The 22,936-nt window shown below is 44.6% G+C and overlaps 1 protein-coding gene across 4 annotated transcripts in view; it reads right to left on the bottom strand.

Moving 5' to 3' along the window:
• Window positions 1-22,936, bottom strand: part of ARHGEF33 (Rho guanine nucleotide exchange factor 33) — a 583,069-nt gene that overhangs the window by 65,774 nt on the left and 494,359 nt on the right. For all 4 annotated transcript variants that reach the window (XM_073627670.1, XM_073627671.1, XM_073627672.1 and 1 more), the window contains 2 exons: window positions 14,751-14,834; window positions 9,038-9,186 (listed from right to left, as the gene is read on the bottom strand). In XM_073627670.1, coding sequence (XP_073483771.1) covers window positions 9,038-9,186; window positions 14,751-14,834 — 233 coding nt within the window. The remainder of the gene's footprint in view (window positions 1-9,037; window positions 9,187-14,750; window positions 14,835-22,936) is intronic.

The following is a 22,936-nucleotide window of genomic DNA, read 5'->3' on the forward strand; positions in this document are numbered from 1 at the left end:
AGGCATTCTTAATCATGAAACAATTGAGACCCCTATAATTAATACAAGGTCTCCATTCACCGCTCTTCTTCTTCACAAAGGAGTATGGTACCAGGTTGAAGGTCGATTGCGCAATCATAAGGCCAGTATGGATGCAAACTACCGGCTTGACCTTTGTCAAAGACATTGCTAAAATAGTGGTACTCCTCCGGCAGGGAGGAGAGTCAAGAGGTGCACAGGACCTTGGCTACCTTCTGGAAGCATGTCTCACTGCATTGTGGTGACCAGGAGAGAACCTCAGCACGGAGCTAATCAAAAGAGGGGTTGTACCTCTGTAACCAAGGATAACCAATAACCAGCGGAAACTTAGGTGAGGAAATAACTTGGAATTGGATCATCTCATGGTGAAGAGCCCCTACGGCCATAGACAATGGAACCGTCTCATGAGTCATATGGGCAGACTGTAGAGGTCTCCCATCAAGAGCCTCAATGGTAGTGGAGTGTCAAGCAGCTGCAGCGGAATCGAGTGCTTCGATACAAAGGCAGCATCAATGAACAGGCCTGCAGCCCCAGAGTCGATTAGAGCCTGTATCTCGATCGACAACTCAGCCCAAGAAAGGCTGATCGAAACCAGGGGCTTATCCTTCTGGATAACGGGGGATGAAACAACGCCACCTAAGGTCTGTCCGTGACAGGACCTCAAGGTTCGGGCGTTCCCTGGACGGGTAGGACAAGACTTCAAAAAGTGACCTGCCTGGCCACAATAAAGGCACAATCTCTCCCTCCTCCTAAAGGCTCTCTCATCTGCAGAGAGACACGTGAAGCTCAAGTGCATGGGTTCAACTTCACTGACCGACTCAGTACCAGGAGGCATGGGAGGTGAGGGAGGCATGGGTGGGACAGCAAAGCTCAGAGGCAAATGTACAGGAGGCTTCCTCAAGTGCTTCTTAAAAGAAAGTCTTTCTCTGAGTCTGGAGTCAATGAGGATGGCAAACGTGATCAAGTTCTCCAGCTCAGTGGGTATATCTTGGGCTGCTATCTCATCCTTGATGGAATCCGAGAGGCCATAAGAAAAAGCAGCCACGAGGGCCTCATTGTTCCAAGCAACCCCTTCTGCCAGAGTATATAATTCAATGGAGTAGTCGGCAACAGTTCTCGTACTCTGTTTGATAGACATGAGGCACTTGGCAGCAGAAGTGGAGCAGAAGTGGGAACGTCAAATACCTTTTTAATGGAGGACACAAACTCTGGGTAACTCAAGACAACAGGTTTTCGCACCTCCCATAGAGGGTTTGCCCAGGCCAAGGCTCTCTCAGAAAGCAAAGATATCACAAAACCTACTTTGCTTCTGTCCGTGGGAAACGCCTGGCGCAGCATCTCAAAGTATATCTCAACCTGGTTGAGAAACCCTCTGCATTGAACTGGATTGCCCCCAAATAGCTGGGTAAGTAGAGCGGAACCAGACATACCTCTTATAGAGGTAATACTCGAGGCGGGTGCCTGCACAGAGACTGGCGCAGCAGCAGGGATGGCCTGCAACTCAGGTTGTACCAGAGCAGCCACAGTGACGCTATGGCAAACTGATCCATGCGGTGATCTTGCGTGATCTTGGTGATCTGGAAAAAATATTACCAACAAGTGGATTGACTGTATCTCCTGAATTCATGGCTTTCGCCTACTGTCAGAAACCATGAAATCAGACCGAGACAGAAGTAGAGTTAAATCACACTTGTTTAATAATAAAAGTAAAAAGAACAAACATAGTCAAAACATAGCCAAAGTTCAGTAACCGATACGGATCGTCAGCCAAGCCAGGAGTCAGGAATCAAAGTAGTGGAACAGCAAGCAAGATCTGTAGCCTGAAGGGATGTCAGCAAAGCCAGTCTTTAAACAGAAACGCAGGAGATTTTCGCAGTTTCTTGTGATGTGACCAAGGCGAAGGCAGAGCTTCCCTGGACTGGACTGACAAGCAGGATCAACAACAGCTGGGTAACTGTGGAGAGAGATGGGATTTGGCAATTAGCCGACAGCTGAGCGGCCAGCTCAGAGAAGGAAGGGCTGACCCCAGCCCTGACAGAGGGGGGGTGTACTGATCAGGGATGGTCCTCCTGTTCAAAGTTCAGTAATTGATGCACATCCACAGTGTCCCATTCTTCTTGTTCATCACCATGATAGGGGAAGCATAAGGACTCCTGGATGACTCCAGGAGTCCTTGGTCACTGTGATGTGACCAAGGCGAAGGCAGAGCTTCCCTGGACTGGACCGACAAGCAGGATCAACAACAGCTGGGTAACTGTGGAGAGAGATGGGATTTGGCAATTAGCCGACAGCTGAGCAGCCAGCTCAGAGATGGGATTTGGCAATTAGCCGACAGCTGAGCGGCCAGCTCAGAGAAGGAAGGGCTGACCCCAGCCCTGACAGAGGGGTGGTGTACTGATCAGGGATGGTCCTCCTGTTCAAAGTTCAGTAATCGATGCACATCCACAGTGTCACATTCTTCTTGTTCATCACCATGATAGGGGAAGCATAAGGACTCCTGGATGACTCCCAACTTCTTCAGCTCAGCCAGCTGCTCCCTGAGACCTTGCAGATCACTGTGCGGTACCTGCCTTGCTCTTTCCCGGGAATGGTTTATCCTCCTGCAACTGAATCCAGTACTAAGCACTCTTGGCGCAACCCACGTCAAAGTCATTCCTGGAGAACACCTTCTCCCACCTGGACAACTGATCTCGGACTCTTTTCTACCACTCAGGAGGTAACATCTTGGAGGAAAAAGAAACTCTTCTCAGCTCCTCTTTATCTCCTCTCCCAGTCATCTCTGCTGAGGTCACCGGGGTAGCTGAACTTAGCGTGACTGAGTGATCTGTGACATTCCAGAGACTGACTGGCACCTTCCCTCCATTCAGGGACAGGGCTTTGGTAGGTACTACCTCCGGAACCAACTCCACCCCTGCTACATAGTTACATAGTTACATAGTAGGTGAGGTTGAAAAAAGACACAAGTCCATCAAGTCCAACCTATGTGTGTGATTATGTGTCAGTATTACATTACATATCCCTGTATATTGCGGTCATTCAGGTGATTATCTAATAGTTTCTTGAAGCTATCAATGCTCCCCGCTGAGACCACCGCCTGTGGAAGGGAATTCCACATCCTTGCCGCTCTTACAGTAAAGAACCCTCTACGTAGTTTAAGGTTAAACCTCTTTTCTTCTAATTGTAATGAGTGGCCACGAGTCTTATTAAACTCTCTTCTGCGAAAACGTTTTATCCCTATTGTGGGGTCACCAGTACAGTATTTGTAAATTGAAATCATATCCCCTCTCAAGCGTCTCTTCTCCAGAGAGAATAAGTTCAGTGCTCGCAACCTTTCCTCATAACTAAGATCCTCCAGACCCTTTATTAGCTTTGTTGCCCTTCTTTGTACTCGCTCCATTTCCAGTACGTCCCTCCTGAGGACTGGTGCCCAGAACTGGACAGCATACTCCAGGTGCGGCCGGACCAGAGTCTTGTAGAGCGGGAGAATTATCGTTTTATCTCTGCATTTGATCCCCCTTTTAATGCATGCCAATATTCTGTTTGCTTTATTAGCAGCAGCTTGGCATTGCATGCCATTGCTGAGCCTATCATCTACTAGGACCCCCAGGTCCTTTTCCATCCTAGATTCCCCCAGAGGTTCTCCCCCCAGTGTATAGATTGCATTCATATTTTTGCCACCCAAATGCATTATTTTACATTTTTCTAAATTGAACCTCATTTGCCATGTAGTCGCCCACCCCATTAATTTGTTCAGGTCTTTTTGCAAGATTTCCACATCCTGCAGAGAAGTTATTGCCCTGCTTAGCTTAGTATCGTCTGCAAATACAGAGATTGAACTGCTTAACTCGGTTGGGCGCCCGTCCCCAAAACAACAAAGGGGCCTGGCTGAACCCAAGTCAACTTGACAGTAGCCTTCATGCAGACTATCTCGCCTGGCTGCAACACCTTCTCTTTTGCTTTGAACCTCCATAGTCTTCCCACCCCTTCGCCTGGGGTGCTCGGTTCTTGTACAACTCGCTTGAAGGTTTGATGCAATTGGGGGGTGTATTCTTCTAAGCGCAGATCCTTCCTTTTCCGCCAGTGGGGCCAGTTGTCACCTCACCAGGTCAGTGTTGCTCACAATAAGCATAGAGTTTTGTTCAGCCCCCAGGCACACAACCACCATTGTGTTGAATGCTTACGTCTTTCCTGCTACAGATGGTCCAAAGGTGATCTCAATTGGGATGTATCCATAGTAGAGGAATTTCTCAATTCCCCAAATCTCCAGCTCTGCAAGCTTACACAGGGGAATATGCTTCAAATATTTGTTATAGAAATCCATGTATAACAACGTCACTTGTGCTCTGGTGTCCAGTAATGCCTTGGTATAGGAGAGGAGAGGTATCCTGGAGGAGCCCCCAAATGAAGTGCCACCCCCGTGAGGGCTGCTGGAAGATGACTGACCCCAAAGGTTACCTTGATCTTGCAAGCCTTCCAACACCTCTGACACTCTGGGTTCGGACATGTTTCAAAAGGATAATGCCATTACAAAGACACCAAACTGCAGCAGAAAAACAAGTATTTTACTTGAGGTTCTTAAGCAGAGAAAAAAAAACAAGTATGGCTAGACAAGTAGTTCTTAGTGTTAAACTCTTACTCTTTAGAAATATGCAAAGGGTATGCAATGCAAAGGGAATTACAATAAGACCAACAAATAGTAGCCAGTAGACCCTGATAAAACGTATGACCCCAGGTATAAAAGGGAAGAGGATGACCCTTTTTTATGTCAGACTGTTCCCTTTAAATCCTGATGCCACGGGCCCAAAAAACTTGTGGCACAATTACAAACAACAAGTTATAGGAAATGCAATGCTTGATCTCTGAGAAGAGTTCCCCTTAATGCATGCAGATATTGTGCACGGAGTCCTTTAAGTGGGGGGTGGGGGGGGGGAGTGAAGACGGTCTGGTGAGGTAGATGTCCAGTGTCTAGCTCAACAAGGGCCCACAAAAATTGCAGTGAAGTGCGGTCCAGTTACTGAAAATGGCAGGTGCAAAGTGTTCCCTTTTAAGGCTCTAATGTAAAGGGAGGGAATAAAGGTGTCTGCATGCCGTGTCTTTGTAGGGTGCACAGAGGGTGGGCTTCTTCCCGCTCACCAAACCTCACCAAGGTTCAAGGGAATAGGATGTCCCGGAATCTGCAACCAGAGGAGGGTGCCTGACCACACACCCCACCACGCTGTGATTCAGGGGGTTCTGTATCGGTGACAATGGGAGTCCTACTGTCACTTAGCCGACATGAAGCTGGCGATGATGGATCCATTCATACACACACCAGTGAATCTCCACGCCGCCTAGGCTGCGGCTCATATCCCTTCGACTGTCCGGGTCCCTGCTCGCAGCTGAAGGCTGTGGTCCCAAGAGAACAACTCCTTCCCAGACCCGGCTATATATGTCCTCACTCAGCATTCTGCTCCCTCTCCCAGCTGGCTGGAACTTGTAGTCTGCAGCAGTCTGGCCCCAGTGCAAATCCTGGCTCCTCAACCACATATCCCAAGATCCCTTGCTCTCAGCTGTGATCTCTGCTCACTCTGCATTCAGGAGATGATGACACAGTGTCTGTGCTAAGCACTAGAGACCCACTGCAGCTGATGCTAGAAAATGTCCCACAATGACACAGGTAAAGCTAGCCAGCACCTGGCTACATCATTAACCAGTATGGTGAGCCACAACAAGGTGAGGAATAGTGATATAATCTCTCTCTACAATTTTCCTCCTAGAGCACACACTGTAATGCCCTGTACACACGATCGGACATTGATCGGATGTTGGCTCAAACTTGTCTTGCATAAACATGGTGGCACAAAGTTGTCGGAAAATCCAATCATTCTAAACGCGGTGACGTAAAACACGTACGTCGGGACTATAAACGGGGCAGTAGCCAATAGCTTTCGTCTCTTAATTTATTCTAAGCATGCGTGGCACTTTGTGCGTCGGATTTGTGCACACACGATCGGAATTTAACTGATCGGATTTTGTTGTTGGAAAATTTTATAGCCTGCTTTCAAACTTTGTGTGTCCGAAATTCCGACGGAAAAAGTCTGATGGAGCCCACTTGCGACCGGAATTTCCGACAACACAATCCGATCGCACTTTTTCCGTCGGAAAATCTGACCGTGTGTACAGGGCATAAGGCCTGAAAGACCAGGCACTGGAGGCACAGCAGCAGGAGGAAGAGACAGAATTTCTGCTGTCTCAGGACCAGCTGTAACCTTTGCCTACTGCCTCCATCCATGTAAGGCAGAGAAAGCAGAAGGCAGAGAAGGAATATGAGCAGGTGGAGAAGGTACAGGTTCGGGTGCTGGTGTAGAGGATGAGGAGGAAATTGGGTAGGCTTAATGGAGGACATTTCTCCCCTCCTAAATATTTGGAGTGAGGTTATTGAGGATTGCGTTGTCCTTAATGACACATAAAGGATTCAAAGTCCTCAGCTGCAGGAACATTGCGGTGAATAGGGCCTATTATATCGAAATGTCCGTGCAAGGACCCAAGTATTTGTGTCATTAAAGAAATGGACCATTATTGGGTGGCCACCCTATTAGATATACACTCTCAGAAGTGCTAAACTCCTATGGAATAATGAGTGTTTGGGTTGGACCAATATCTGGAGCTTGCACAGCATGCATTGGAGTTTCTGGCTTGCCCTGCAGCCAGTGTGATGTCTGTGAGGGCCTGTAGTGCATCAAGGGTTTTTTTACAGAGAGACAAATCCAGCTGTTCCTTGACAGTGTGGTCTGACTCACTTTTATTAAAATGCACCAGCAACAAAACCCTTTGCTGCTGATTCTATAGACTAGACTTTTAAGTGTCATCTGGACCCCCCCCCCCCAAAAAAAAATAGTATTTGATACCTGCCACCATTACCAGTTCCTTCCACCTTCCTGGGCCTATTCTTGTGTTGTGGCTGTTTCCAAGCTTTCTTAGTTGCATAATTTATAATGTTTGCTGTAGGGTGAATCCTGCATTGTCTCTCAGCCATTGTGGCGTATTCTGGTGCTCCACAATTTTAAAGATGCCACACAATGCCTCCGAGGTTGAACTTTGCAGCCTATTCTGGTCCTCTGGCACTGTGAAGGTGCTTCATACCTGTAAAGGTTCTACACATGGTTTCCAAAGCTTGACCTCTGCTGCAATATTTCCAGTGTTTGCTGCAGGATACTTCCTGTAATGCATCTCAAAATTTGCGGCCTGTTTCAGGATTGGCCAGGCACTGTTAAGGTGCCGAGTGTGTTTCCGCAGGTTGAACTCAGTTGCATAATATGCAGTGCATTCTGCAGGGTAAATCATTCAATGTGTCAAACAAATTTCAGCCTTTTCTGGTGTTTCAACACTGTAAAAGTGCCACACAATGTTTCCACAGCTCGACCCCAGCTACAAAATCTCTAATGTTTGCTGAGGGTAAATCTTGCATAGCTCCTGATAATTTGCATCCTATTCCGATGCTCTGCCATATGTGTGGCTGTTGTGTCTCAGATAATGCATTCTAGCTTCTATTCAAGGTAAAACCCACTTCATCTTTCCCTCCTTTATTGCAGTCTAACCAAGCTGCCCACATACTATCCAGCCACTGTACAATATTTTTGGCTATTGTCTCTCAGATAATGCGTTGTAATTTGTTGCAGATAAAACCTGTGTTGTCTCTCACCTATTTGCTGCCTATTCAAGTGCTTGTGTACTGTCCTGATGGTGGACAATTTTTACCAAACAAGATTAAATTGGTAATAATTGGGGCTATGTGGGCAGGAGGGGGTTCGGGAATGTGGGGCTGTGATTTTGGAGTGTTTTTGTGCCCTCTGTTTTGCTACTTTATTAACTTTTAAGATATTGCAGAGTGGTACTGCAAAAAATAAACACACAAACCATACTGTTAACCTGCTGTGCAACTGGCCAGTTTGTACAAAGTTAAGGGCTTTAGTGTTTTTTTAAGAGGAAGCCTTCCTATATATTTTAGATCTGTTGTGGCTATTACTTTCACTGATAAATTCAGGCTTATTACAGTTTGATTAAAAAAAATCTGGTGTTGCAGCTAAACCAATGCAAAAAGGCTGTCGACTGATTGGCTAACATGCATACACTTCAGACTTAGCACTGAGGGGTTTGCACATATTCTGATCACAAACCACTTAGGTGATAATGCACATGGAGACTGATCATGTAAGAGTTAACACACATACACTGGATATTGATCAATTAGGGATTATTGTACATTTGCTGAGGGATAATCACTCTGTGTTAATGTATATGTGCTCAAGACTCGCCACTAAGGAAAAAAAGCACATAAACCTCTGGTGTAAAAACGAACTGGTGAGCTTTGTGCACTGGCATGGATAGGCCTATGTACTGGGGGGAGGATACAATGGAAAGATGGATGAGACTACTGGGGTTGGGGTTTTACTGTACAGTATGCTCTGTTTGGCTAGGTTAAAGCCTGGAGGCAAAATCTCCTAGTGATAATGCCAAATTGCTAGTTAGGGTTCATTCACACTTGTGCAGACACCAGCATTTTTCTGCACTGGAAAAAAAGCTGGTCTCCACAAGGGCACACAGAAAACTTTTTTTAAATGTGCCCTGTTCACACTAGAATGCAGGCAGCAGGTGAAGAGCATGTCTGTGTGTAAATTTGTAGCATGTCTGCATTTTTCCACACAGCACTGAATATTTCTGCCTATCTGTGTGTTTCTGTGTAGTGGTATATAGAAATTATAAATTTGTTAAAATATAATAGAGTTAAGAAAAAAAACGGTAAATAGTGCCCTGTATTGTAAAAACACAAGACTCCACCCCCCTAGAGGCATGCAACATGGTCACCAGCCCAAACAGGAAAACAGATCACTTTTTTGTGCTGGTAGAATGAATGAACTCAATGTGGCCTAATACTATAATATAGGATAAAGCATAAGACTTAGAATATCTTTAGATTTACACAAATAAATGACATATTTTAGTGGTGATCATCATATTGTAATAAAGTTTAAGAACATACTTCTTCAGTTTTCTCCTCTTCTGTATAAGCAGGTCCTCATTATACTGGAACAGAACACTATAGTGAGAGATAAAAACACGCAGACGCTGGACACAGACCAGCAGCAAGTAATAATCTGGGTGGTCCTTCTCTGTGTATTTTAGAATATTCTGCACAAAAGAGGAAACACAATCAAATTTACTGTAAATATTTGACTGATACTCATAGCTTACATTTAACTACAACACAAATGTGCATGACATTTTATTCCATATATATGGATATATGGATTTAATCAGACACACATACTCCAAGTTTTGTACGTAATATATAAAGATTAGTAGTAGAATAATATACTTTGTAAATTGTTTTTTAAACCTGAAAAAATCCATAACAGACATGTGAGTATGCAGCCAGGCAAGGAAAGAGGGGGGGGGGGGGGCGCACCCCCTATTAAATCATACCAAGCCCCATGCCCTTCATAAAGAGAGGGTACTTTGACAGAGGGACCCCCCACAAAGCACCTTGTTCCTATGTTGATGAAGACAAGGCCCACTTGCCCACAAGCCTGGTCCAGTGGTTGTGGGGGTCTAAGGTGGGGGCTTATCAGCACCGAAAAGACCCTTTAAACATAAGGGGGCTCTAGATACATCCTGCATGTGAAGAATAGGATGCCTTGTGTGACTATTTATTTATCTAGATTTTTAAGGTCCCCATTAACTAGGATAGGGTTCTGGTATAGATGAAGGGAACCCCAAGCTGTTTATTTACAAACAGTAAGTAAACAGTAAAATTTATTTTTTTTCTTTATAAATGTAATTTTTGTATAGTGCCACTTCACAGGTAGGCCAGTACTGATTTTTGCAGCTCTAATTGACATTAGGGGGGGGGGTTTGGATTTTTGGATTTGACGTATGAACTTCAGTAAAGTTCACCAAAAACACCCCAAACCTAACCCAGGTACATACGCATCACCAGTTGCTAGTTATACTGTAGATGCTTTGGAAATAGCCATTGTTTTCCTGGAAATGTCAAAGTTTTACTAGCGGCCAAAGGGAACATTCTAAAATGACCATACAGCTGGCTTCAAAAATCATGCTATAGTCAACATCCAAATATACTACATACTTCAGATTAAAAAAAAAAAAAACCTGATAGCTATGTTTAGGTGCAAAGTTTCCTGGATAATGCTCAATAAGCATTTGGCAAGTCAACCTACTGACTCTGTGCCTAAATTTATGAAGACATGGGAGCCATGTGCTAATTACGTCCATATAGATCTGCAAGTCGCCTCTTGTTTGGCATTCCTCCCTGGTTCTCTTAGGGTGATCTGACAAGGCACCAGCCTTCTCTGGGTTTTTTCCCCTATTCACTCCTCTCTTTTTATTCCTCTTTTCTCTCTCTTTGTCTTATCTCCATTTTCTATCCTCTAGTTTCTCTTTGTTCTCTTGTCGTTTGGGTCCCATAGTCTAATGTGTTGACTGGGTCCCCCTCTCTTTCTCCTGTTATTTTCTTTTCTTCCTTTTTCTTTTGTACTGGGGCTATCTGCGCCTACCATTGGGGTTATCCCTGTTTTCAACTTGAACATTAAACAACTTTGCAACATTTTTTATAAATAAATATGTGACAAGTGTGGCGTGCATTTGTATTCAGCCCCCTTTACTCTGATACCCCTAACTAAAGTCAAGTGGAACCAATTACCTTCAGAAGTCACCTAATTAGTAAGTAGAGTCCACCTGTGTGTAATTTAATCCCAGTATATCTCAGTATAAATACAGCTGTTCTGTGAAGCACTCTGAGGTTTGTTAGAGAACCTTAGTGAGCAAACTGCATCATGAAGGCCAAGGAATACACCATACAGGTCAGGGATAAAGTTGTGGAAAAGTTTAAAGCAGGGTTAGGTTATAAAAAAATATCCCAAGCTTTGAACATCTCACAAAGCACTGTTCAATCCATCATCCTAAAATGTAAAGAGTATGGCACAACTGCAAACCTACCAAGACATGGCCGTCCACCTAAAATGACAGGCCGGGCAAGGAGAGCATTAATCAGAGAAGCAGCCAAGAGGCCCATGGTAACTCTGGAGGAGCTGCAAAGATCCATAGCTCAGGTGGGAAAATCTGTCCACAGGACAACTATTAGTCGTGCACTCCACAAATCTGGCCTATATGGTAGAGTGGCAAGATGAAATCCATTATTGAAAGAAAGTCATAGGAAGTCCTGTTTGCAGTTTGCGAGAAGCCATGTGAGGGACACAGCAAACATGTGGAAGAGGGTGCTCTGGTCAGATGAGACCAAAAACAAACTTTTTAGCCTAAAAGCAAAACTCTATGAGTGGCGGAAAACTAACACTGCACATCAACCTGAACACAGAATCCCCACTGTGAAACATGGTGTTGGCAGCATCATGTTGTGGGGATGCTTTTCTTCAGCATGGACAGGGAACCTGTTTAGAGTTGATGGGAAGATGGATGAAGCCAAATACAGGGCAATCTTAGAAGAAAACCTCTTATGCCGCGTACACACAAGCGGACTTTTCGACCGGACTAGTCCGACGGTCTATCCGACAGACTTTCCGCTGACTTCCGACGGACTTTCCGAACAAACGGACTTGCCTACACACGATCACACCAAAGTCCGACGGATTCGTACGTGATGACGTACGACTGGACTAAAATTAGGAAGTTGATAGCCAGTAGCCAATAGCTGCCCTAGCATCGGTTTTCGTCCATCGGACTAGCATACAGACGAGCGGACTTTTCGACCGGACTCAAGTCCGTCGGAAAGATTTGGAACTTGTTCCAAATCTAAAGTCCGTCAGATTTTCGACCGAAAAAGTCCGCTGCAGGTCCGATGAAGCCCACACACGGTCGAATTGTCCGCCGGACTCGGTCCGTCGGACCAGTCCGGTCGAAAAGTCCGCTCTTGTGTACGCGGCATTAGAGTCTGCAAAAGACTTGAGACTTCACCTTTCAGTAGAACAACGACCCTAAACATACAGCAAGAGCTACAATGGAATGGTTTAGATCAAAGCATATTCATGTGTTAGAATGGCTAAGTCAAAGTCCAGACCTAAATCCAAATGAGAATCTGTGGCAACACTTGAAAATTGTTGTTCGCAGACGCTCTCCATCCAATCTAACAGAGCTTGAGCTATTTTGCAAAGAAGAATGGGCAAAAATTTCACTCTCTACATATGCAAAGCTGGTAGAGACACCCCAAAAAAGAATTGCAGGGAAAGGTGGTTCTACAAAGTATTGACTCAATGGGGGCTGAATACAAATGCACGCCACACTTCTCACATATTTATTTGTAAAAAAAATTTGAAAACCATTTATCATTTTCCTTCCACTTCACAATTAAGTGGCACTTTGTGTTGGTCTATCACATAAAATACCAATAAAATACAATTACGTTTTTGATTGTAACATGACAAAATGTGGAAAATTTCAAGGGGTATGAATACTATTTCAAGGCACTGTAATTATATGGTCATTTGGGTGAGCTATCCTCTCCCCTTTTCTCTTTTTACTTTTGGTCACTCTGAATGTTATTAGTGTCCATATATTGATGTGAGTGCCCATGTTCTTGGGGTTGTTTTCATCGTATCTGAAACAATGCTGTTACTGCACCTTCATTGCTCCTTTTTTGATTGGGGCCCTGGCCCATGTAATCTCTTTGCATACTGTCCCCTTTGTACATTGACCTTCTTTAACCACTTTAGCACCAGAGGATTTTACCTCCTTCCTGACCAGAGCACTTTTTGCAATTTGGCAATGCGTCTTCTTTAACTGACAATTGCGCGGTTGTGCAACATTATACCCAAACAAAACTGACATCTTTTTTTTCCCCACAAATAGAGCTTTCTTTTGGTGGTATTTGATCACCTCTGCAGTTTTTTTATTTTTTGTGCTATAAACAAAAAAAGAGCATCAATTTTGAAAAAAACGCAATATTTTTTACATTTGCTATAATAAATATCGTCCAAAAATATATAAAAAAACATTTTTTTTCCTCAGTTTGGGCCGATATGTATTCTTCTACATATTTTTGGTAAAAAAAAAAAATCGCAATAAGCGCATATTGATTGGTTTGCGCAAAATTTATAGCGTCTACAAAATAGGGGATAATTTTATGGCATTTTTATTTTTATTCTTTTTTTATTAGTAATGGTGGCGATCTGCGATTTTTTTCGGGACTGCGACATTATGACGGACACATCGGACATTTTTTACACTATTTTGGGACCATTATTATTTATACAGCGATCAATGCTATAAAAATGCATTGATTACTGTGTAAATGACACTGGCAGTGAAGGGGTTAACCACTAGGGGGCAGTGAAGGGGTTAAGTGTGTCCTAGGGAGTGATTCTAACTGTTAGGGGGCTGGACTTCAACACACAGGACAGTGATCACAGCACTTGATGAGAGAGAGCTGTGATTACTGTCCTGTCACTAGTCAGAACGGGGAAATGCTTTGTTTGCAAAAGCATCTCCACATTCTTCCTCTCTGTGACATGATCGCGGGCACCCGGCGGACATTGAGTCCGTGGGAACCGCGGTCACGGAGACCACGGCGGGTGCGTGCCTGCGACACCGCTTCTTAAAGGGGGCGTACCTGTACGCCCTTTTGCCTACCAGCGCCATTCTGCAGACATACATCGGTGTGCGCTGGTTGGGAAGCGGTTACTAATAAAACAAATTGAAAGAATAAAAAACTTAAATAGGATTTTGATATGTGCAAGATGCTGTATACCTAAAGTGGAACTTTAGTCAGAAGACTAGGTCATGCTAGATCACTTCAGGCTCCTTTTGCATGTATAATGTAAAACATTAAAATAAGTGCCTATACTGTTTAAAATTCAGTAATACACCATCTCAATCTGCTCTACACAATCTCTCTTTCTCTATTTTAGGCATGGTGCCACATTTGTTGAGGCTGCCCTGCCTAAAGAATAATGTTCTTTAGCAAGGAACATACATTCCACATAAAATATTATGCTATCAAAATTAGTGTGTGCTGTAAATTGCCTCCAGCATTGCTTATGTTGCTTCTTGCTGGAGGCTGCCATTTTGCTGAAGATCAGAGGCCCAGGGCAGCAGTAAATCCTTAGGTTGTCAGCAGATCGACCTCTACATTTTCAGCACAGTGCCTAAAAATAGAGAGCAACTGAGCATGTGTATAGCAGGGTGAGTCAATGCATTACTGAATTTTTAAAAGTATAGGCACTTATTTTTAATGTTTTTACATAGTTATACTTGCAAAAGGGGCCAGCCTGAAGTGATCTAGCAAAACTTAATTTTCTGACTAAAGTTCCAATTAGGATACATTTAGATTGACTGACTATTTGTAAAAGAAATATGTAGGCTGCTGTGCTAAATTCCTACTACAAATGCCACTTGTCTTTGCCTGTCTGTTATGCTGATCCTTTGGCTTCAATAGTTTCTGTTTTATGGACCTGGAACAAGTTTGGGGCAAATGAAGCCAGTCTAGCATCAGAACCCCTGATCTGCAGAAGTATTCAGTAACTCATTACCAATGCCTTAGAAAGCTATTATATTAGACAGGCAAGTAGCATTTTTAAAGCAGGTCAGCAATGTTAGACTTTTTTTCTGTTATCACAATGATTCTTCAATTGAATTTTGTGAACACATGTATAGGATATTTAAATATTAACATTATTATTTTTACTGCATAATTGTATTGCAAATTAAAGATTAATTAGTCTTACCTGCAGGAGAATAAGATATTCTGGGATGCGCTGGACAACATGAAAAAGAAGGATATACAGATCTGACTTTATGTCTTCTTCAGCCTAAACAGTAAAAGATATTTTAATAAGCGTTTTTGTTAGTGAACAAAATGTATACTGTTTTTTAACATAAGTGAAAAAAAGTGTAGTGCCAGCATTTTTCCTTATTGATGTAGTATAATGTTAACTTATGAACAGTTATATTTGAATATGTGGCACCATCTAGTGGCCAAATTGGTGAATGGACTTTATTTTATTTTTACTTTTTGAAGAATATCAGAGGAAGTGACTTTTATTTACTTTCCACAACTACCTACCTACCCAGCATGCCGTGTGATTTACCCAGCAGGACTCAGTATGGAATTGCATGCTGGGTAGGCTATAAAAAGGCTCCACGTGGCCATCTTAGCTCTCTTTGGATGCATGGCCAGCCTGTGAGGACCTGTGCGGAGGTGTTCCACAGAACGTGGTCTACACCTACCAGGAGCAGCACGACCAGCGAATTTGCTTTGCACCAGCAGGCTGCAGAGACACTGGGACAGAACTGAGAAGGATCCAGGCTGACAGTGAGAGTCATCAGAAGGTTCCGGTCTATCTTTCGGAGCGAAGTGGTGTGACGGCACCGGCCGGAGAGAAGCAAGACCCAGTACACCGGAGGCCCAAATCAAAAATATCAGCAGCTCCTTCGGGGGTCAGTGCTTCACGTGGGGGCTCGTCCGGGATACTGTTACTCTGCAATCAAGCCCACCCTCCTCTTGACACCAGTATGGACCCCATCACAGTAGTCCAGTGGTCCAAAGCGGAAGGCGCCCGCTCAGAAGCGAGCGTGGCACTTGAACTCCCAGGGGAAGAATGGGAGGAAAGACAGGTCAGGCAGAAGTGGTGCAGGCACTATCCCCAGAGAGGAAGGCCTGGGTGATAGCTGTGAGGCCAGACTATGGGACCTCCCGCATTTATGCCCTACTAGAATGGAGGAAGGGAGTCCCTGATAATTTCCAAGGCACCAGTGTGAGACTGTTTGACAGGACTGAATTTTGCTTGACACATCCTGCCAGGTCAGGTGGGATTTATCCCAGCTCAAGACAGACAGAGCCCACCCAGCAAGAATTCAGTTTTCAGTAAAAACCAAGGGAAAGTGGCAGAGGGTCCCCTCCCAAGAAGAAAAAGGCAGTTATTAAGACAGTTGGAGTTCATGGGAGGAATTCACAGTCAGAGCAACAGTTGGCTGACCTGAAACAGCAGTACAGTGAAATACAGGAGAGGTTTCAGGAGACTTCCAACATGATTGCAGAACACATCAAAGGACTATCCGTCACATGCGTAGACCTGGGTGATAGTCAAGTGACACCTAGACCCGTGTCAGTAATTAAAAGATGCCCTCATAACCGCCTGCCAGAGGTGACTATCAGAAAAGACTTCAAGATCGATGGTCAGATAGGAGAGAGGGGACAGAAGGACAAGCTGTCTTACACAAACCTCTTGCATTAAATTGAGTTGGGGCTACAGAGAGGATACCTGGAGTCTGAGATTGTGGAGGCTGTGATCAATGCCATTAGTCCAGGCCTAAGCATCAGAGGCATGCTAGAGATGAAAAATGAATTGACTTTAACACAACTCAGGAGAATACTGAAGAGTTATTATAAAGAGGAAGATGCTGCTGAACTGTTTCATCAACTGATAAATATGGCACAGAGTAGTCAGGAGACTCCCCAGAACTTTTTATTCAGAGCCATTGAACTAAAGGACCGTCTGTTGTCTGTTTCAAAGGGAGAGGGCTCTGAGGAACACTTTGGAGCTGAACTGATTCAGAAAAAGTTTCTGAGGTCCGTGACTACAGGGCTTAGGAGTGACTATATCAAGTTTCAGTTGAGACAGTACCTGGAAGATCCATCTACACCAGATGAGGTACTCATTGAAGAGACAAATGAGGCAGCCAAAATGGAGGTAGAAAGGGACAAGAAACAAAGAAAGACCCAACCCCCCAGCATAACCAGGACCATAGTACAGCAGCTAGATGTGCTACAAGGCATTAAGGAACCCAGTGTCTTGATGGTGAGCACAGACTAGACATCTTGGCCTTCACCTACTCAACATCTGTCAACATGTAGGTCTGGTCTGGAGAAACTGATCCAGATGCAGAAGGAGATGTTAGAACTGATGATCCTAGTGACTGCTAAACTGGTTGAGCCATGTGAGGAAGAAGTCTCGACCCTCAAGACCCTGACGGACTCTACTACTAATCGGACCATGAAACTGGCGAAGAAAAAGATCTGCTTTAAATGCGGGGGAGTGGGACACTACCGTCGAGTATGTCCAAGTCCACCAGAACCTGAAGTAGAACCTCCAAAAGCCGGCGGAAAACTTCCGAGGGCCCCAGTGAAGGAGTTAACTGGGCGCCCTGTCACAGCAGTCAACTCCAAACCCACCTGTACTCACCAGGCTCCAACGGCCACAGCTAAGCTGAAACAGAGAAAAGAAACTTCACGTAAGCAAAGCATGAAGGTACAAGACACCAAACAGGGCAAACGCGCCAAAACTCATGTATTTCCTCCCAAGCTAGTGGGGCCTTCCCCGATTGTCCCCATCCAAGTAGAGGGAATTTACACTAAAGCCCTGCTGGATACCGGAGCTCAAGTGACTCTGTTATACAGAGACTTTTACGAGAAATATCTCAAACATCTCCCCTTGCAGAAGCTGTAAGAGCTGAAGATATGGGGTCTAGGCACACAGAACTTTCCTTACAACGGCTACCTACCCATCAAACTTACCTTCGACCCGAGTGTGACAGGCAAGGCCGAAACCTTTGCTACCTTGGCAGTAGTGTGTCCTCGCCCTCCAGGGGCTGATAGAAGTTCCCTCATCATTGGGACCAACACTGATCTGGTACGGAGACTGCTCACACCACTAGTACAGGAGAAGAGCACCCCAGCCAAGGGTGTGCACCCCATGCTAACACAGGTGTACCAGGATCTTGTGCAGGAACAGAAGGCCCCACCAGAAGAAGTGGGAAAAGTCTGGCATCTGAACAAGAGTGAAAAGCTGGTGCAGCCGGGTGAGGTAGTCTGCCTAAAAGCCTCTATCAAGCTCAGTTGGAGACAGCCTGGTCCCTTCATCGTCCTTGAGATGGACAGGCAGAAAGAAGATAAGGGCCTGGAAGTTATCCCTGAAGTGTTGTCAACCAAGGCACTGAAGAGAAGTAAAGGAAGAATCTCAGTCAGTGTTTTCCAACACAACAGCCTTGCCTGTGAAGGTACCTACCAGAGTGCTGCTGGGACAGGTCAGTCAAGCAACCCCAGTCTCGCTGTGTGGTATCATGGGAGAACAAGATGGAGAGATTCCCCTGGAAGAGTTCTACCCAAAGAACACCCCTCTTTCACCTGCCTGGATGGAGAGAGCGAAGAACCAGCTCCTGAGATGCAAGGCTGCCTTCTCAAAAAGTGAGTTTGATGTGGTACTTGCAAAGAGTGCCGAACACAAAATTCGGCTGGAAGAAGACAAACCCTTCAGAGAGAGGGTCAGATGGATTCCACTGGGAGATCTGGAGGATCTAAGAGAATAGCTGGCTGAGCTGAAGAAGACAGGGATTATCAGAGAGTCCCAGAGTCCATATGCCTCCCCAATAGTGGTAGTCAGAAAGAAGAATTGGTCATTACGGTTGTGTATTGACTACAGGACACTGAACCGAAGGACCATTCCTGATCAGTACACCACACCTCGGATAGAAGATGCCTTACAGAACCTGTCAGGGGCGAAGTGGTTCAGCGTACTGGACCTAAAAAGTTTGTCATTACCCCTGTGGGATTCTTTGAGTTCAATCACATGCCACAAGGTCTGTCTGGGGCTCTGGCAACTTTCCAGAGATTGATAGAGAAGACTGTGGGCGACATGAACTTGATTGAGGTGCTGGTGTACTTGGATGATATCATAGTGTTTGGCTGAACACTAGAAGAACACGAAGAGCACCTGGAGAAAGTCCTGAAGAGACTTCACGACGAAGGCCTGAAACTCTCAATGGAAAAGTGCCAGTTCTACCAGCCCTCAGTAAACTACCTAAGACACATCGTGTCCGCAGAGAGAGTGGCAACAGACCCCAAGAAGATAGAAGCCGTCACTTCTTGGCCCAGACCCACAAATGTGACTGAGCTTAGATCCTTCTTGGGCTTTTGTTCGTACTATAGGAGGTTTGTAGAAGGGTTTGCCAAAAAAGCTCATCCACTCACTGAGCTATTGAAGAACCAGGAGGAAGCTGGCCTAGATTCAGATAGACCTGGTAGACCGAAGGAGGGACCCAGGAAGAAGAAAGAGTCCATTCAAGACCAGTGGACCCAGCAATGTGAAGAAACCTTCAGACAGCTAAAGTGGAGTCTTACCACTGCTCCGGTTTTAGCTTATGCAGACCCTACCAAACCCTACGAACTGCATGTGGATGCCAGCCGAGACGGGTTGTTCTACCAAGAACATGATGGGCATCTAAGGCCTATTGCCTATGTGAGCCAAAGTTTAATTCCTGCTGAAAGGAACTACCTCACTCACAAGCTTGAGTTTCTGACATTGAAGTGGGCTGTGGTGGACAAGCTGAAAGATTATCTGTATGGTGCGGAGTTCGTGGTCAAGACGGACAACAACCCCCTCACCTACTTGCTCACCACCGCAAAGCTGGATGCCACTGGCCACAGGTGGTTGGCTGCTCTCTCAGCATTTACCTTCAGCCTGAAGTACAGACCAGGAGTTGGTAACAGAGATGCGGATGCATTGTCAAGAAGACCTCACTGTTCTCAGGGCCACTCGGAAGACTGGACCCAACTCACCCCTGAAGGAGTAAGAGCCCTCTGTGAAGGGGCTGAACAGCAAGGAAAAGGAGAAGCCAGAGCTGAAGAGGTTGAAGTGTCAGCCGCAGGACTGCCTAAATGCTACTGTAATGTTGCTCAACTAACAGAGGAGGGTTTACCCAAGTTAACTAGAAAAGACCTCCGAAGGGACCAACAGGAGGATTCACTCTGCAGCCTGGTATTGAAAGCTCTAGAGAGTCAATGGCCGGATATACTCCTAATAAGCGCTCAGAAAGAAGCTCGCCTACTACACAAAGAGTGGGATCGGTTGTAGCTTCAACAAGGGGTGGTCTACCGAAGTGGCCCCTCTGAAGATCCTGAAGAGAAGTGGCAGTTGTTTCTGCCGAAGAAACACAGAGAAAAGGTACTGATCACCTTGCATGATCACCATGGCCATCTGGGATCAGAAAGGACGCTACAGCTAGAAAGGGACAGGTTCTACCGGCCCTATCTGAGGACTGAAGTGGAGAACTACTGTCATTCCTGCCTCAGGTGCATACAGCGGAAGACCTTACCCCAGCGAGCTGCCCCAATGGGTCACTTGGAAAGTCAAGGGCCAATGGATCTAGTCTGCATAGACTTCTTGTGTTTAGAGTCTGACCTGATTGGACAAGGAAACATTTTAGTATTCACTGATCACTTCACCCGTTATGCTCAGGCATTTCCCACCAGAGATCAACAAGCAGCCATGGTTGCAAAGATTCTGGTGGAAATGTTCTTTGTCCATTATGGTTTACCTCAACGGATCCATTCAGACCAAGGGAGGGATTTTGAAAGACTGTTGGATCTACTAGGTATCCAGATGTCCAGAACTACTCCCTATCACCCACAAGGAGACCCTCAACCCGAGAGGTTTAAAAGAATGAACAAAAAATTGTGCTGCGCTTAGGTGTGTATCTATGTGTCCGTCCACCCTAGTGGTACCATATACACTAAATCTAAAGTGCAATGTGCAAGTGATACGGATCTGAAATCAACTCTGCATACGTAAAATAAATAAATATATCAGAAAAGTGCAACAAGGTGCCATATACAATAAATCCCAAAGTGTAATGTGCAAATAATACAAATCTGAAATCAACTCTGCATGCATAAAATAAATAAAATAAATAAATACAGCAAACACTTATTAATCAATGATACTCAATGGAATAAATACATGTCACATGCAAAACTCCAATATAACCATAGAAGTGACAGGTGAAATTAAATCAAATAAACTATAACCATATGTGTGACAGGTGATATTTGAGACAACAATTGTCCTTATTTGTGAAAAAAATCTTCCAACACAATATCACACAACAGTGTGCAGTGAAAAGTTCCAAAAGAAAACTTTGGTGCATAAAGTGTTTCAAAGGAAAAATCCAGTTGCTGAATCAGAGTGCCCAAATCATGCCGTGATGTGCCTCGGTGACCCCCAAAGTGGTTGCGCTCACCTTAGAGCGTGTGACACAGTATTCAGCTGCATCAATACACGCTATGGAGCCACCCCTGGGCTCAATGATTGATAACAGATGATCTCCAAGCAGGCTCTCTATGGCTCCATAGGCATCATACCAAAAAAAAACAGAAGGACTATATAGTGTGATATCGCCAGATACTTTATTAAAAATACACCCAATCCCCACACTGGGGTACTCACATTTTTCAGGTGCTATTGTGCACCATACAATACAGTGCACAATAGCACTCTGCTGCACTTTTCTGATTTATTTTATTTATTTTATGTATGCAGAGTTGATTTCAGATTTGTATTATTTGCACATTGCACTTTGGGATTTATTGTATATGGCACCTTGTTGCACTTTTCTGATATATTTATTTATTTTACGTATGCAGAGTTGATTTCAGATCTGTATCACTTGCACATTGCACTTTAGATTTAGTGTATATGGTACCACTAGGGTGGACGGACACATAGATACACACCTAAGCGCAGCGCAATTTTTTGTTCATGTTATTGCACGGTTATGAATACGTGATCTGCGTTTGCAGCTGGGCATTTACTTTAGTTGGTTCTCCATTAAGGTATTGGATTATTGTGGCTCGCAAGTTTTTTTCTCTTTTATTTAGGTTTAAAAGAATGCTTCTCAACATGCTGGGGACCTTGACCTCTGAACAGAAACCGCATTGGAGCAAACATATCACTGCCTTGGTGCATGCCTACAATAGTACCAAGAGTGATACTACAGGATATTCTCCTTACCGGTTAATGTTTGGGCAAGAGGCCAGGCTACCGATAGACTTAGCCTTTGGAACTTCCTTGGATCACACTTCAGAGACCTCTCATCGAGGATATGTAGACAGGTTGAGGAAGAGCTTGAAGATCCTATGAGCCGATGAGAAGGCCCAAGCCACATCAGACATCAGAGGAAATAGGAACAAAAGGAACTTTGACTTAAAAGTACGGGTTCGGGACCTACAACACGGTGACCGAGTTCTACTAAGAAATCTGGGCATCCCAGGTAAGCACAAATTAGCTGATCGCTGGAGGTCACAGCCATATGTAGTATGCAGACAACTACCAGGACTCCCAGTTTATGAGATTAGGACGGAAGGGAATACTGGACCAGTAAGGACCTGGCATAGAAACCACCTCCTACCTCTCACAGAAGCAGTCAGAATAAATCTAGAAGAAGATCTACCTTCTACGTCTACTGCTGTGCATTGACCAGTAACTAGATCTCAGCCTGAAGCACCAGAAGCTGAAGCGGGAGGAGAAATGGAAATAAGTTGGCTATGGTCATCTGAAACACCAGAAACTGAAGTGAGTGTTTCACCTCAACCAAGAAGTGGAGATAGTGGGACTCTTAGACCTGACGCCCCAGAATTCGTGCCACTGTCTGGACATTCTGAGGAAAACTTGTCTACCACTGGGATTGATATACAATAATCGGAAGTGGAGGAAAGCAATACTTACCCAGAAGTGGTGACCACGCCAAAAACACAGAGAACAAAGAGAGACATTCGACCCCCAAAAAGACTAACATATGATACACTGGGCGAATGTTCTGAGGCGACTCAAGTTACTTGCAAGAGAAATGCTGAAGTGCCTGGTCCTGCTACTGTTCGTTCGGAAAGACATAACCCCAACTCACCCCTTGACACACCTGTATCAGATTGTATAGTGTCAACCGTATGTGCACAGAGCAGCTCCTCATCATATGAGAATTGGTGAGAGGCTCCTCTGTCGGTCTTATGCAACCGATTAGAAGCAAAAATGTACACTTGTTTATCACTTATATTTGTTTTTTTTTGTTTTTTTTTGTTTTTTTTTGCTCTTGTTTTCATTATGTTTGTTTATAATGCACTTATGTTGATAGTGCAATGTAC

Source organism: Aquarana catesbeiana, linkage group LG04, assembly GCF_042186555.1.
Source record: "Aquarana catesbeiana isolate 2022-GZ linkage group LG04, ASM4218655v1, whole genome shotgun sequence".
In the NCBI taxonomy this organism is placed as follows: domain Eukaryota; kingdom Metazoa; phylum Chordata; class Amphibia; order Anura; family Ranidae; genus Aquarana; species Aquarana catesbeiana.